Genomic DNA, 16,862 nt, shown 5'->3' with positions numbered 1-16,862 from the left:
ATGTTTATGATCTGAATATGAAAAAAATAAAATAATGTTTATCACTCCTGTTTTAGACACATTTTTATAGTTCACTTAATTTTTTTGTTTCGGCAATCGCTCGTGGTACATTTGCAGAATGTTGAATATTTGATAAAAGCATATTGACAGGTACATCTTTTTGTAGCACAGGTTTTGCAAGTACATGTCCGTGTAAGTTCTGTTGGTGAAGGCATTAGAAATTTCTCTACAAATGTATGATCCAAAACATTTTCACATCTTCTGATCAAGTAGAACACTCATTTAATGTGTCAATGCACAGATTATGACATAGTGGGACTGATTTTTGGAACTCACTATACAGAAGATTGCCAAATGTGTGACAATCAGAATTTGTTTTCCACATATGCACAATGTATTTCTCTACGTCTTTATAGTCACATTCTTCTTCCATCTCAGAAAATCCTTTTGGAAAATCCACAGGTTCAGCAGTTAAAGCTCCAAGCTTTTTCCAATTTTGCTCATAGTGATATTACCCGTAAGAATATGTGCCTTGGGCATTTCTTGGTCAGGTTTCTTGTACAGAATATGAAGCAGGATTAAGTGTCTTTTCTCGCCTGTTCCATTACGTATCCATAACTCTGCCAATCCTTGACTTATGAACATTGCAACAAATCTAACATCATTTGACAGTACAACAACTCAATTGGAAACATTTCGAAAAGCCCACTCAACATGTGGAACAACACGAAGGTCAGCTTCCTCCAATTTGCTGTTAAGTTTTTAAAAAAATGGCCAATATCTTTATATTTCTGCAGGCACCAACTCCTCATTGACAATCATTCAACTTATAATAATTTGAAAGTCCGTGTTCACTGAAAAGTCAGCAATGTTTTGGGGAATTAACATCTCCAAGCTCATCTTGTTCGATGTTGATGACCAGAATTGATCAAGTTGCACAGGTATAGGTGTCAAATGTTTGATGCAGGCAAGGTCAATTCTTTCACTTGTAGACATTCGTCTGATTCGCTCACATTCTTTGGCAGATAGTTTAAGATAACTGTCAAAGACAATGTGCAGTTCTTTCAAGGTGCACATTGACTTTGATATCTGTTGAACACTCTGAACGACCTCGCTGAAGTTTTGCATGGATGAAATCTTAATAATTTGTGATTGTGTCATATAATCCACAACAACAGCAGTTTTCAATGAGGACACCTTTTTGAATTAAAATTCTTCAGGTGAAAGTTTTTTTTTTAGCTCTTGTACGAGTTTGTGCTTCACTAGTTTGGTTACAGCATGTCCATAAAATAATGCTTTTGTTGGAAGAAGATCATGTGACAGAATGTCCTTGATACATTCACCCCTTTCTTTTGCTACATCCATCTCTCTATGTGCTTGCGAAAGTTGTTTTTTTTGTAACCTTTTTTGTAGTGCCTGGTTGGACAAAACTCTTACAATTGCAATTAAAGCATGCGTGGAAGTTTAACTTTAGTGATTATGGGCCTTATGTATGAACACATTTTCCCATAGACACAGAATGGGCAAAACCCTTTGATACATCTGGCCCTTGGTCAAACCGCTTTTTCTCTTTCAATACAAAACTCTCCTGCTTCAGTTTGATCCATGTTCCAGGACATCTAGTAGATGTGTCTTTATATCAGTAACCATATATTGTTTGGTTACAAAGTTGTGTGGTCGCACAGGCTCAGTCATTTCAATGGGATTTCCTTGTTGCTGTATGAATGAAGATGGCTGTTAACATGTTTATTAAAACGTTCCCCTCCCTTTCCCACAATTCAGTGGTGAGGAACAGTTTCATGATGGTCCATTAGTTTTTAATTTGTCATCTCTCTGAAAATATTGCAAATAAAACGGGCTTCATGGTAAACTAGTTGCCATTGAGCAACATATTCACTTTTACTTGTCTGACCAACAATTCCCTTGGAGCTTTTCTGTGATTTCTGGATCGTCTGTTTCAGTTTCATATCTGGAGCCACAGCATTGAACCTTTCTTCTCTGTCTTTCACCACAAAATGTCTTTAGATGCATTTTCTGTAGAGGTAGGGGTTTCCACCTCTAGCATCTTCACTCCTTCCAAATGCCAGGCCCCACATTTCAGGTAGTTTATGCCATCGAATTCACAAAACACAGTAATCAGTGAATCCACAGTATTCATGTGCAGCTCCCAATCACCTTCCAGATCAGCATGTACCACGTTTTTCACTAGAGCTATCATGTGTAAAACATTCCCCTAGTACTTGCAAAGTTCTGATCTTTCTTCACGTTCTTTGACACACTCTACAAACACGTTTTTTAAGGTTTTATGATTTTGAACTGAGTGTACTGTACATTGCCTGACTTTGCAGTATTTCTTTTGAATGAAGTGAACCCCGTGCCATGTTCAATTCTGAGATAAGATATGCAAAACCTAATTTGTCTAGAAAGCATTCCAATAAATTGTTTCTATAGCCTCAGATAGGATAAGCATACCTTGTACGAACGAACATAATGAGTTCCACTCAATGCTGACTGGACAGTTTTGCTTCCAAATATTCCAGCCTCAATAAGTGCATTGTCTATGCCACATCCACTGAGATAACTTCCTGCACACTGCAACGCACGCAAGTTTTGGCATGTGGAAAATGCCCATCATTCGATAAAAGATCATCTAATTCTACTGGATTGCTCATAAAATTGTCAGCTACAATACGAAAACACCATCATCGCAGAAAAATGGCAGGGTAGGCTGGTCTTCATGCTGAGCTTGCTCATTTTGGGAATTTTTTAGAGCTGTTTATACTGTTGCCTAATTTGTGACTGGAGATGGTATTACTGCTAAAAACCTAAACTTCGTCAGTGGGACAGTATTCGGGGAGATCAGAGCATGAATTCCAGCCAATGGAGGAGCTCGCTTTTCTTCAGCCTTTAGTCCGCACTGAATAAGTGATATGATAATTTCAGTTAAATCAGCATTGCGGACTTCTGCATCTTATAGTGATTTTGCACATGTTGGCTCGGTGGTTGGGTTATAAGTGTGCAGCTTCATTTGTTTATGCCTACAGCTGATACAGCTTGTTTTTGAGCAGGTACTTAATTGATACAGTCTTGATAAAGCACAATGACAGTATCATGTGTGGTGGACAGAGAAAGAAGAGCTGTCTTCAAAATCAGAATTATCAAGAGCAGCAATTGTAAATCCTTTCCTGGTAAAGTGACTTGGAAGTGGTGTGCTGTCGGATTCAGAAGATTTTACAACAAGAGATGCTATCAAGTACCTGCCCTGTACTATGTCATTATTACTTGTTAATACACCAATCCTATTCATTGAAGTGTTTAGCTCTCTACTTTTGCACTTGTCATAGATTGCGTGGGCAGTCATCATGTGTAGTGGAGTTTTCTTTTTGCCGTTATGTAATCCATAAAACATGATTTGGAAAAGTAAGCTTGTCAGTTCATGGGATTGTCTTCCATTTCTTCATTTTATCTTCAAAGACATCCTCATAGTTGTCTGCTTCTGTTCCTAAGACGATATCAGGCATTGTTGCTGATGCCCGGGATTTGCGGAGCGCATCACAAAATTTGTTGTAACTTCCAAAATCTAAATATTTCAGGACATTTCTTAAAATGATTCCTGCTAATTTTACTGCATCCTGTGATCCTATTTTGGCAGCAAGAACTTCAGCTGTCAAATCAGATGGGAACACTGTAAGTGGCTCATTCTTTTTGTTAGACTGACAAAACATATCCTGTCATTGTACATTCTCACCAGAAGTTCTTAATTTCATTATTATGGATAAATACAGTTTCATCAATGTTGACCATGCTTCTCTGATTTAACTGAGTGTGAACCTGTAGCCATCACTCAAGAGTGGCTTTAAAACTTAATTTGCTTTTTCAAAGAGTGCAAACTTAACTGAAGACTAGAGGTTACGTTGCTGCTGGGAGCTCAATGTACATTCATATTTTCAAATGTATGCACACAGGAAGTTAGGTTGCAAATGCATTCACCTTGCTGTTTATATCACCAACCCGGCTGAAAACCTCATCTTGAAAGAAACTAGCTGCAGATAAAAACATGTTTGCCCTTTGAGAATCACACACTCTATATTTTGTTTTTTGTTAATCTCTTTGGCCCTTGTTCTGGCTAAACCACAGATAACACATTGAAGATGCTCTGCTTTCTGATCAATTGTTGGAGGTGGAGAAGGGGTAGCCATCGATCTTCTAAGTGGATGGGCACAGGGTTTGGTTGTCGTCGCTTTCTCATAAGACTCGGATACTTGTTGTGATTCACTGGTTTCTTCTATTTTTAGGAAATATTTTCAAGGCTTTTTTCCATTGTATACGACTTGTAACACTTGTTGTCACAATGATACAATATTTGATCCTCTTCACCCATCAGTTTCAATTTTTTGTGAGCTTCGTCCTGCTGTATTTCTACAGCATCTCAAATTTTCTTCTGTCCAGCTGTAGTTGAAGTTTGGTTTTCTTTTGAATTAGTTTGGCATATGACACATTTTTCTTTATTGAAGTAGTCCTCAGATTTTGTAGTTAGCAACACTCTGTCAGAAGGTAAAGGTCCTCTGCTACCACCTCCTTCGCTCATGTTTATGAATTTGAATCAACGGAAAACCTGAAACAAAAACAATATTAAAATAATTACCAATATGATGGCTAAAACACATAATTATAGAGCCACCATTTTGGAAAATGACAGAAGGATTCCTCTGAGGAGTTAGTTTTTGCCTCTATAAGACTACTTGATCTCCAAAACCTATGTTTTGACACCACAATGATGTATATAGGTCTCCTGGTACCTGAAATATTAAATCATCACTGCAACACATCTGCCATTTTTAAAAATGTTGTCCAGAATAATTAGGCCTGGATTAGCAATGTCTACCCAAGCTTAATTACTTCTCTCATGATACAAAAACACAAATCAAAAATGAAAATCTCTGGGCAACAATACTTTATAGAGATATATCAAAGGAGCAGGACTATTAGTATCCTCTGATATTTTGTATCCTAGTGCAGAGCTCTGTATGGTGTGAGATAGTTAGTATCCCAGAACAGAGCTCTATACAGAGTATAATATTTAGCATCCTAGAGCGGAACTCTGTACGGTGTGGGATATTTAGTATCATAGAAGAGAGCTGTGTATACTATGAGATATTTAGTATCCTGTGATATTTAGTGTCCTAGAGCAGAGCTTTGTTTGGTTTGAGATATTTAGTATCATAGAACAGAGCTCTATACAGATGAGATATTTAGTATCCTATTATATTTAGTATCCCATAGCAGAGATCTGTACAGTGTGAGGTATTTAGTATTCTAGAGCAGAGCTCTTTGCAGTGTGAGGTATTCTGTACCCCATGGACAAGCGTAGTGCAGGGTTAATATTCTACATCCAAGGGCACTGCTTGATACAAAATGAGATACTCTGCATCATGGGAAAGAAAATCATACCTGTGTGTGGCAGTCTCCCTCCCTGGACAGACCTTCAAGTCTCGCTGTTCCTTGTTCAGTCTTTAGAATGGAGAAAAGACAATGAAATGTTGGCATGTTCCGTGACCACAAACCCTCCCTCTTATGGTAAGGATCTCCCTCAGACATGAACCACAGTATGTTTAAACTTGAACACTATCATAATCTCTAGTGTTAAAGAGGTACACTCAGCAACACGCTCACTCCTATAAAGGCACAGACACTCACACGGGCCACTATAGTGAAGACCCTGATGTCAGGCAAGCCATTGAACCTTCTCAAGAAACTCACTTGGGCACATAGCCAGTATTGATGGAGAGTTGTACACTTTGTAGTAGTGGAGACAGTCACTGACACCACACATTCGCACACTCGCCAGCACGGGAGAATCCTCAGGAACACAAGTTTTCACACTCTCTGTGGTAATTGAGCCTTCCTCTGCAACACATTCATCCACACCGTATGTACTGATGGAGACTTGTGCAGTAACACGGTTTCCACATTCCCTGTACACTAGCAGGCCCCCTCAGGAACACACTCATCCACAGACTTCTAATAAGTCAAGAAATCTCAGGAACCCTGCCATTCCCGCTACAGAGGCTGGTAGGTGAGATCTGTAATGCAGCAAGTACCACAGATACATCTTAGACTGATGGAATTACTGCTATAAACAATGCACATATTGAAAACATTACCTCCCTAGATTGCAAACCCTATTCAACATAGTTAGAAGAAAAGGGTAAATATGAATAAACTGACAAAAATGCACTATGGCGAGGTTCAGAACTTGACCAAAGGGGCGTGTTTCCAGATGATTTCAGACCCACTTGACAGGGGAAACAGCCTGAAGATAAGAATTCAGTGCAGATGTTAAACATGCTGCAATGGCATTGCCACACATTGTGATCATTTTGTAATTTGTAGTAGATGCTATCTCAGTAGCACATTTCCCCACCATCTCCATTGAAATGCCGCTTTCCACCCTTTCTTCGGCATGTACCTCCTTCTCCAGTTCTATCTCTGAATAATATTCGCGCTCCTCCTGGTTTGAGTGCGGCCACGAGGGACTGACCCAAGGGCGATGAGGCAGGCTGCTTCTCCAGCCAGGAAGACAGATATGTCTTCCTACGCCCACACTCGCTATGTTTCCATCTTTTTTTCATGGCTTCAGGCTGAGACTGGTGACAGGTGACTTGCCCATTCGGCCCACTGCACACAGCTGTCAGAATGAATCAGAGCCATGTATTTTTTGTTACCGAGATGTCGACACAATATCTGAAACATTCAAGTGCAGAAATGAGAGCAAAATGCCTGAACGATTGCGGCTTAGGCATCTGCGTGCCTCTTCCAAACAAAGTCAGCCCCCACAAGCTATCACTGAGTATAATCAAAGACCTGTCTGCACCTGACCACCACAAATACTCTTCAGTGTTCAAGGGCAGCCATTTTGTTGCTTCTCTCTCATGTTAAGTTCCTAGTTTCTCAGTATGACTTTTCCTCAGAATCATATCTTACTCTGTTATGCACTAATGGATCCCCACTGAATCCTTCACTGTTATTTATGATAATAATATTTTTTTCAATAAATCATTGCATACAGTGCCAGAGGGCATAACATAATAAAACCATTACAATCTACACCAAAACTCCATACAAAAAAGATTCAGACTAAATTAAGAAATAATCATGCACAGATTAAAATTTACTTTTTGCGTTGGGCAGGGAGTGGCGAATTTGGTGAGTTGGCAGATCAAAATTGCATCCATAGGATTGAAATATGCGATGACAGACAGACGCAAGAGCGAATGCCCCGTTGATTAAAGGGCATTCTTAAAAGGGCTCTCCTTTCCCTTAGGAATACAGGACAAATACAGAGTAAGTGGATAAGATCCTCCGTAGCGGGTCCCCATAACCAACAGGAGGTTGAATCTTCAATCTGAAGCCAAGGCAAAGTGTACAAAAGAGAGAGGAGATGACCAAAGTGATACCTAATGAATTTTTGCTTTAAATGCATCAACCAACCAGCCTCTAGATGGTATTGTGGTTTAAGAGGTTTGTAGGTGTTCTATAACACCTCAGTGTGAGATTTTTTTCTTCTTTTTTTTGGCCTCATGGTGTCCTTAACAAATCAATTAATTGCAGAATCAAGAAAATCTTGGCAGCAGAGGACAAGGTAGTTCTAGTGAACAGATCTCGAGGAGAAAAGAGAATGCTGCCAAACGGCTAGGGCGGTCGACCTTGAAGCTGGGGAACTGGGTTCGAGTCTCAGCAACAACGTTCAACATCCTGTATTTCTGGGCAAATCACTTATTCTCCCCATGCCTGACAAAAATGAATGTGTCCATCTGTGACGAAACTGATGCTCATGTAAGGCACTCTGATACCCGATGTCTCGGGTCGAGTTTGCTCTATATAAAACTCTTTAAAAAGTAAAGGCCTCTAGTGGCAAAGGGAGCGTAGACCATGTTTCTTGCAGGAATACTACTTTGAAGGCCCTAAAGTAATTTACTAGGTCTGCTTCATAAATTCTGTTGGGCGGGCCACCCATGCTCCAGGAGCAGAAACGTGTGCTATCAATTTTGTTGGGCAGGCCACCGATGTTCCAAGAGCAGACAGAAACACGTGTATACACTTTATGTGTTTCTTATGTTACTGCTTGCCTTTCACCCCCCCTCATACCACTCTGCAGTCTTATTGTCTTTTATCAAATGGCATTGTGTGCGTGTGTTTAACTTGGCACCTAGATGTACACAGAACAAATATCAGACATAGAAAACATGGGAAATATCACTGAGGCCTCTGCTTAGCAAAAGCACAACAGACTGCCACCAATAGGACTATCGTAATAAGGCTCCATTCAATTTATCAACGTGGCACATGAAAAGACAATGTAAAACGGAAACCTCTTTAGCCACCCACAATTTTAAGCCAACAATGAGTAGTTCCATACACTTTAGGTGCTTTATCTAAACCAAAGGATATAAGCATACAACTCAAAACATTAGCAAACAAACTATATTCCAAAAGTCATACACACTGAAATGTAAATAAATTAAACACAAAGCTGGCTGTTATTTCAACATCTAAAAGTAACATTTCAAAAAACACACGAGGTCTGATTCACAAAGGTAAACATAAAAGTTTGTGTAGGTTTATAATTTTTTGCAACTTACAAACACATTGTACAAGTAGTTTCCTTTTGACTGTCCGCCATGTGTGCAGTGAGTCCCAAGCCATGAAGATGCTACTCGTAAAAATCCTTTGTTTATTTTTAAAAAAACACGAATGTGTACATTTATGTTTGTGAATCAGGCCCACAGTAAAGAGTGATAACTACTCCGTAACGGGCTGGGATGCCTATTGTTGGATTGGAAGTGAGACACCCGACAGACACCCTATAGCTCTATAGCTGCAAAGAAAATTCAAGTTAGAGAACTACCTTATTCCAGAAAAAAAAGGTTGGTTCGATTTCCAGCCCCTAACTCAGCACCCACAGCCCCGCAGCCAGGCCATATCTGAACCTTTAAATTACAGAAATATTCCAATCCATAAAGATAACTCCTAAACCATACAGCAGACTTAAAGAATGCATCTTCCTTGTAGCAGAACTGACAATGTCGGCAGACTCGAAGGACCAGGCAAACATTGTTACCTTCACATACACCTAAGGAGGCTATTAGTACATCAACTCCGAACTAAAAGCAGAATCGGAAGACAATATAGCCCCCTATATTTAAGTCTATCCTCACCATAACATAAGACAATCACAAACAGCCAGTTATAAAAATAGCAATGTTACACATTCACATTATCGAGAAACTGTCACTTATACATTGACTTTAATGGAAAAAAGACTATGCATAGAAAGTGCAAATGGCTGAACCTGCAAGTCAAATTACAAAAAGAGTCAAGCAGGTTCCTGGTCTTAGGAAGTTTCAAAGTTTCAAGAGGAGATGTGCTCCTCCTGGTTACATTGAGGGGAGATCCTCCGCTGAGGGGGTTGCTACCCTGCAAATGACTAGCTCTAAGAGAACTCTGAACACTGTGACACTAGAACCCCATAACTACATGGAAAACCTAGTATATTACTAGTGTGAACTGCAATTTATGTGCTAGCCCTTTTATGCTAAGTCTCCTGCCAGGTAGCAGATACTGGACGGTCCAGAGTGGGTGTGCTCTGGAAAGTTTGGGAACATCCACAAACATGCGAGTAGGTGGGTAGTCACCACCGTGTCCATGCCCCATTGACATCCTAAGAGTGGTCAGAGATTAACTTTTGCCAAGGGAAGAAGTAAATCTGACTCAAGGGCAGAAAAGGACATGGAGCAAACCCAAATGTACAATTTCACATGTGAGAAGCCATTCACATGCACATATGGAAAACACGTTTTTATCTGTTCCGACGTCTTGGTACTGGTCTTAAAATTACCAATATCTGAAATTTAATATCCAGAATCTATAAGAGATTTCTTATAAAATTAAAGTAAAAAGTTGAACCATTACTCCATACTGGAGTAGCATCGTGCTTGAGTAAATCAATATATGATTACAGATTCACTTTCTGTAACTTGCTTGCACTTATGAATAATGCCATTCACTCAAGTAACATTGACTTACAAATGCAGAGGGTTTTGCGAATGAGCCCAGTGAGAATAGATAAAGCTTTGGAATAAAGAGACATTAGCTTTATTAGTGACAGAGAGAAGAACTCTCCATAAACTAAAGTAGGAAGGGATTGAGTAACAACGCAAAAAGATGCATATGGACATGGCTGTTTAAAGGTTTGGAAAACACACAATAAAATCATCTGTATGCTCTGCTCTTCAGATCACGCCTCTCTCCATGTGCCACAGAGGGCACAACACACTGCACTTTGAAATACTGCCCTCCTGGGCACATTACATTGCATTCTCCAAGTCCTGCCCTGCAGAGCATACCACTCTGCACACTGTTCAGCTGATCTTCCATCGAAGGCAGCCATCCACCTGCAGAATGAACCATCTACCCGTTGCAAGCCTATTGTCCATTGCACGTGGCCTACATGCATTCACGGCCCTATTGATTTCAGCATTGGTTGTCCTTCTTCTTCCCAGACATGCCAGGTTTTGTTTCCTGTCTCTGCACCAGCAGTTCTGTGCTGGGACTGGTATACTCCATTCTATGGACTAGTCACTGTGTTATGTTAAGCATCTTTCAGTGACCAGGGACTGGTGCTGAATTGTTGCAGTGCATGTGATTTGGGGTTTGGTGTGCATTCCTGTTTTGGGAGTCTGGCTTGGAAATCCAGGGCACAGGCACAATTGAATCTTATGGGAAGGCCAAGAACCTGTTCTTCTTTGCACAGGCACCACGCCCTCTACAAGGGCCTGTACATGGATGAGGAGAGCAGGCAGTTCACATCGTACTCAGTCATCACAGATTCTACACTTGTATGTACACATCCCCAATAAAATATTTTACATATCTTCCCAGCCTGCTGTCCAGGGTGTCAGGAGGAACTGTAGTATTTACAGGCTAGAACCCACATGTATCACAGGCTTGCTGACTAAGAACAGACAATATACACAGGCATATGATACGTGCAGTAAGCATAGGTGTGTATGCTAGAAACATCTACCCCATACAATTGTATATGCGCAAGGGCTGGACACTGCACTCCAATATATGGAAAGAGAGAATAGTCAAATATACAACTATAGTGGCAGAGTGACAGAGTACACTACAAACATATACTCAAGTGACAAGTAGTATGCAAGACTCACACTGTACTCAAGAAAATACAGTACGGGAGACAGTGCAAACATACATATACATCATGATGGACAGAACTCACATGCATATTCTATGAAAAGCTATTGTACATGTGCATAAAAGTATTCTCACACATACCTCAGGGTTGGGCATCAATACATCAATATATATCAGGGTAATTAGTGCTCATTGCCATACAGAGTCCAGTTCCAGTTCTAATGTAATACTTATTCCAGAACTCTTGAAATTGGCTATGGATGGCCTGCAAGTTTCACATTCTTTCACTTTGGTTTCCTGTTCCACGTCATTTCCTGTCTCCAGATCTCCATGCAACAAGTGATTGCTCAGATAGCTTGAAATGTGTATCTGGCCTTGTCTGTGCCGGGAGGGGCAGAGGACGAGCCCACCCCGCTATGTTCACTGCTTTCCCCGAGACTGTGCAAGATCTCCTGTGTCTAACACTGCATGTGCTTCTGTTTTCCAGGCCTACGCCATTCAGGGACAGTACGCCATTCCACATCCAGATGTGAGTTCACCCTCGCTTTTCTTCTCCCCACTCGCCTCTCTCTGTCTCTTGTCATCTGCATGCTGCCAGCCTCTCTGGCCCATATTAATATTAGCACTAATATTAATACCCAGGATGTAAATAGCGTCACCTTTAATACCTTGAATAGTGTTACAACCTGTTATCTATGGACTTTCCAAGTGTGGGGGGCTTGGCCTGGCTGACACCACCTTCCATGGTTTGTGCTGCTCATTGTCTGATGGAGGCGGGTCCTGGAGGTACAGTCTCCCTTGAGGTGTCTTGTTGTCACCGTCTGCTGCGGGAATGGGCTTTTTAGGGGGCAGTGCTCCTTTCTGCAGGTATGTACAGGCCCCTGGTTGAAGGTTAGACCGATCCCTCTTGTGGACCTTAGACTGAACCGTGTGGTGGAGATGAGGTTTGGTTTACAGCTCCTCGTTCTTGTGCTGTCCCTTGTTTCAGGCGGAGATGCTTATAGGCGCAAACTCAAGCTACTTCCTGAAGGTTTTGATGTCCTGTCGGTGGTGATGAACATTTTAGGTGCAGCGCCCTTTTACTGCGTATTTTCTACCCTCTGTCTCGGCTTTGCATGATGCAACCTCCATCTCATGGTGTTTGATGCCTCCGCTTATGGTGAAGCTGGACTTTATCTTCCTTCGTATCGTATGTGCCTGCCCCGGTTCTGTGAAGCAGAGTTGACTTCATAAGAACACATTTCTGGTTCTTATGATTTGCTTAATGGTGTACATGGTCTCAAAGTGTGTTGCCCTGCAGGATCGTGAAGTTAGCATTAAACCCTCACAATGATCATGATTGTTGTAAAGATTGCTAAGCTTGGACACAACAACAAACAGAAATCTTGTGCGCAACATAGGTTTGTATGACAAAACACTAACAACATTCTTCATGCCAGCATTCTTTCTCCAGCGAAGTAGGGTGAGGCTGGAAAATTAGCAAACTTCACAACTTTCAGGGAGTGTGAAGTTAGCCAATTTCACTAGTTAAGTTTAAACTTCGCGCACTTGTCGCATCTCCCTGGCTGAGGCATATATTCCACAGGATACACCTGACTGGGTTTATAATGTCCCTTGCATGAGCTGAGATGTGCCTTATATGGAGTCGTCAGTATGGTCTTCACCACCTCTCAATCTTTTTGAGATGGCAAGTAATATTTATCAGTTCTGGAAGTCTTGGACTGTGGTGAACATGCCCTGAAGTAGGTGGGTGTGGTCAATAGTTGGTTGTAGCAACAATGTGTGACAGCTCCAGTTGTCCTGTAACAAATTACCCAATGCTGGCACTTTTGTCAAATAACCAGGGGTTTTCATGTATTGACGTCCTAATTATATTGAATGTTTCTTGGGCTAGTTTTACTTTCCTACAAGGCTATCCCTCTATGAACCTTTTATTTAGTCATGCTGATGATACAGTGTTATCATTGTGTGAAGTGGAGGAACGACTTAATGGCTGATACAAGTGTATTCTATTGCCTTTGGTGAAGCAGCATTTTGACTCCACCAAACTCTCTAAGTTTTCATCATGAACATTTTGATGGACGTTGGAATGCCCACATCAAAATCTCTGGTAAAATTATTCCACACCCAATCCCAAACCTGGGATTTCTATTGTGGTATTAAAATCCTCAATAATGTGATGTCCACAGTGATATCCTACAACTGTGAGTTTCATATTGATGTGACAATCTCTCTGAAATTTCCATTTGCCACAATCCCATGTACATGATTTAACAATTGATGTTAAAATCCTCCATTTATGATGTACGCAATTATGTCCCAATTTAATGTGTGCTATTTTCATAGTGATTTCAACATCCTTCATCTTGTAGTTTCGCTATTGCAATTAAAAGCACACACCATTGACTTCTGAGGTGGCACATCTATATTCTTCATAGTGATGTTATATTCCTACATCTGTGCCATTCATAGCTATCTTACATTTCCCAACTCTGTGATTTCCATAGAGATATTACAATCCTACATTTAAACATTTTATAGTGATATTACAAACCAACATATGTGATTTCCATAGTGATATTACAATTCCACATCTGTTATTTACATAGTGATATAATCCCACACCTATTGTTTTAATGTAGCTATTACAATCCTGCTTATACAATTTTCACAGTGATATTACAGTCCACATCTTTAATTTTCTATTTTTTATTGTGATTTTACCAGTGCATGTTTGTGATTTACATAGTAATATGTTAAACTTACATCAGTGAGTTTCACAGGGAATGCATATACGTGGTTTCCTTGTGATTTTATGAGCCTCCCTTTGATTTCCATTTTGAGGTCACATTCTCACATCTGTGATTTCTATGGAAATTCCAAAATCCCTCAATCCCGCTTCCGGTGAATGAGTGGATCTGGTAATCGATAGTGTTGTCACATGTCTCACACCCACTCTGGACTCCTGTGGTATTCTGCTCCTGCAAGAGAGTCATTGAATATAGGCGAGTGACTATGTTACAGGCACACATGCATCTATTGCAGTGCTATATGCTTAAAAAGCTACTTGCCGGTGTTGGTAAACAAAATGTTTGAAGATTAAGTCACAATGAGTTTGTGGCTAGTAGGATTCCCAGGGCAAGGTTTATGTCATCACTGTCCCTCACAGTTAATTTCTGCCATCACAGATTATGGTTTCTTGAATTTGTGAGGAGGTGTGTCATGGGACAAATTATAGCATTATAAGCACTATGTATGCACACCATTTCCTATAAAATCAACACAGATATTTAGAAGCATGTTCCTTTTTTTAAAGGATATTCTATTATGCTTTTCTTCAATTTAAAATGTTTTCTAAGGACAGCCACAGTCATCACATGTTTGTTTGAAGGGAGGTTTTTTCAAAGGCTCCTTCAACATATGGTGAAGTTATAATCCTACTCTCAACAAGCAATCCTACTATAGAGAGCCGTATGGGTTTCTGTGCCCCAATGGCAAATGTTATGTCTCACGGCTAGGGCTGAAATAGTGCAGGCAGCATATTGCATGTGTCTCCAATATATTCTTGAATATATTGTCTGTCATTCATCCTAATGTGTTGCAGGCAAAATATGGCATGCAATCATGATTTTAGTAGTAAAAGCAACTAAACAGTTGGCACTGGGGCAGCAAAGAATCCAATATGTCATTGTAGGATGGAATGCCTTATCCTGGAAAAGAATTTCCAATTTTGAAGAAGCCTTGAAAAAAGCCTGATATGGATGAAACACGCATTGACTGAATTATTTTTGAATGAACAACTACAAATTAAAGAAAGAATAAAGAATAAAGGAAGATAATGAACAAATTCGATCTTTACATATCTGTTTTTGTTCTATATAGGTAGTGGTGTACATCATGAGCGCTTGTATTTTGAAATTTCTGGTTAATAACTGCTGTCAATAGGAGATTTCAGGATCCGAACCTACTTTCATCTTGATTGTGGAACAATTTGTACTTTAGATACCCTTGAAGAGGTGTGCACTGGCCTTGATCACTGTTTCCATTTTATGGGAATAATCAAGACTTGATAGGAAAAACTTAATCTAACCTAAAGATCTGCAGCAGACGGAGCATTCAGGATTCTTATCCTGTGCGGGTTGAACCAGTTTGTGGACCACTTTTATCATGAGGAACACAAACTAAAGCTTTTGGTGTTGATGCTCACAGGCCGAGCCCTCCTCCTATTGTGCTTTGCCATGGCCAATCATGGCCTCCTCTCTTTATTTTCTTATCATTTTGTTCTGACTTCTGTTGGTGACTGTGTGTGCTTGATAACAATAACCTTCTTAGTTCTGCTGTCCCTCCTACCCCTCAGCAGTTGACCAAGCTCCACCAGTTGGCTATGCAGCAAACCCCCTTTACTCCCCTTGGACAGACCACCCCCGCTTTCCCTGGTACGTACCCACAATTCCCTTTATACATTTCCTACTCTTTTCACCTTATATGGTTCTCTCTCTTTCTATTTGATTTATGTGATGGGAGTAAATGTTGAGTTAAAGCAATGTATAGTTAATTTATGAGAATGAGTCAAGATAAATTAGTGACTTAATTATACAATTTTGAATGATGAGATGTTAGGAAGAAAGAAGAAATTATAAGAAGTGAAACAGATACATTACAAGGGTGAGAGATAATAAGAAGTGAAACTATGTAATACAAAGTAATGTGAAATTAATCCTATACACGGTTATGTGGTGAGTGGATAGACACAACATTGAAGATATGTGCTGAAAGTTAACTATATACGTGAAGGTAGGTGACCAGAGATTAGCAAGAGAAATGTAGTATGTGGTAAATATAATCCGGGGTAGGGAAAATAAGTTTTGTGTAGGTTGCTAGTGATGGTATGTAGTTTGGAGTCAGTGATAGAATTGAAGCAATGTAGTGAAGAGTCAATCATTGATGTACCACTGTGGCGTGGAATTAAAGATAATAATTTCAAGCTGTAGAGTTTGCAAGAGAGGTGAAGGTATGTGGTGAGCCATTGAAGAAATTGAGGTATGTTTTGAGAAGGTAAATTTAGGATCACGTCATTCCTCAGAAATATTGATTTAGTGACTGATATTGTAGCATTGTACTCTTTTCTTATCATGAATATGGACACTAGTGTCTATCTGCTTGGTGCTAAAGCACAAAACAAATCAGACCTTTTTGGTAAATCCATTCTGTTGATAAGTGCAGAATTGTATTTAAAAAATGTAACTTATAAGATTATCTTAGTCACAGAATCATGGCAGTGTGATGATGGTAAAATAGTTATCTCTTGCTTCCACTTGATTATAGATACATTAATAGCAAGTGGGGTACAGAGGTTCCTGGACATTCCTTGGTTGAAAAATGTGCATCTTCTATAGGTTGTAAAGTTTTACACATTGTCACACTTGCTCAGAAATCACAACGTTTGTGGCAACCTATGACCATGCATTTTCCAGCTTGGTTGAATTTGATTAGTGTGTAAATGAGCTCATGGTTCTGTAAAAACTGACTTTTAATGAGCAGAGAATCATTTTCTTGGAGAACGTTACAATCGCAATCAAGAGCTTTGATAACATTTTCAATGAAAAAAACATGTTACACACCTCTCATTGGGAGCCACAAAATGG

At 39.9% G+C, this 16,862-nt stretch overlaps 1 protein-coding gene across 10 annotated transcripts in view; it reads left to right on the top strand.

Annotated features, from left to right (window-relative positions):
• The window catches only part of PCBP3 (poly(rC) binding protein 3), a 187,619-nt gene that overhangs the window by 121,900 nt on the left and 48,857 nt on the right, over positions 1-16,862 (top strand). For 6 of the 10 annotated variants that reach the window (XM_078681452.1, XM_078681451.1, XM_078681459.1 and 3 more), the window contains 2 exons: positions 11,705-11,746; positions 15,575-15,653. In XM_078681452.1, coding sequence (XP_078537578.1) covers positions 11,705-11,746; positions 15,575-15,653 — 121 coding nt within the window. The remainder of the gene's footprint in view (positions 1-11,704; positions 11,747-15,574; positions 15,654-16,862) is intronic. The other 4 variants (XM_078681453.1, XM_078681460.1, XM_078681458.1 and 1 more) reach the window with 1 other exon arrangement.

The sequence above is a fragment of the Lissotriton helveticus genome, chromosome 3_1 (genome assembly GCF_964261635.1).
Source record: "Lissotriton helveticus chromosome 3_1, aLisHel1.1, whole genome shotgun sequence".
NCBI lineage: Eukaryota > Metazoa > Chordata > Amphibia > Caudata > Salamandridae > Lissotriton > Lissotriton helveticus.
The sequence above is the reverse complement of the archived record's forward strand: the minus strand, read 5'-3'. Positions and strand labels throughout refer to the sequence as shown.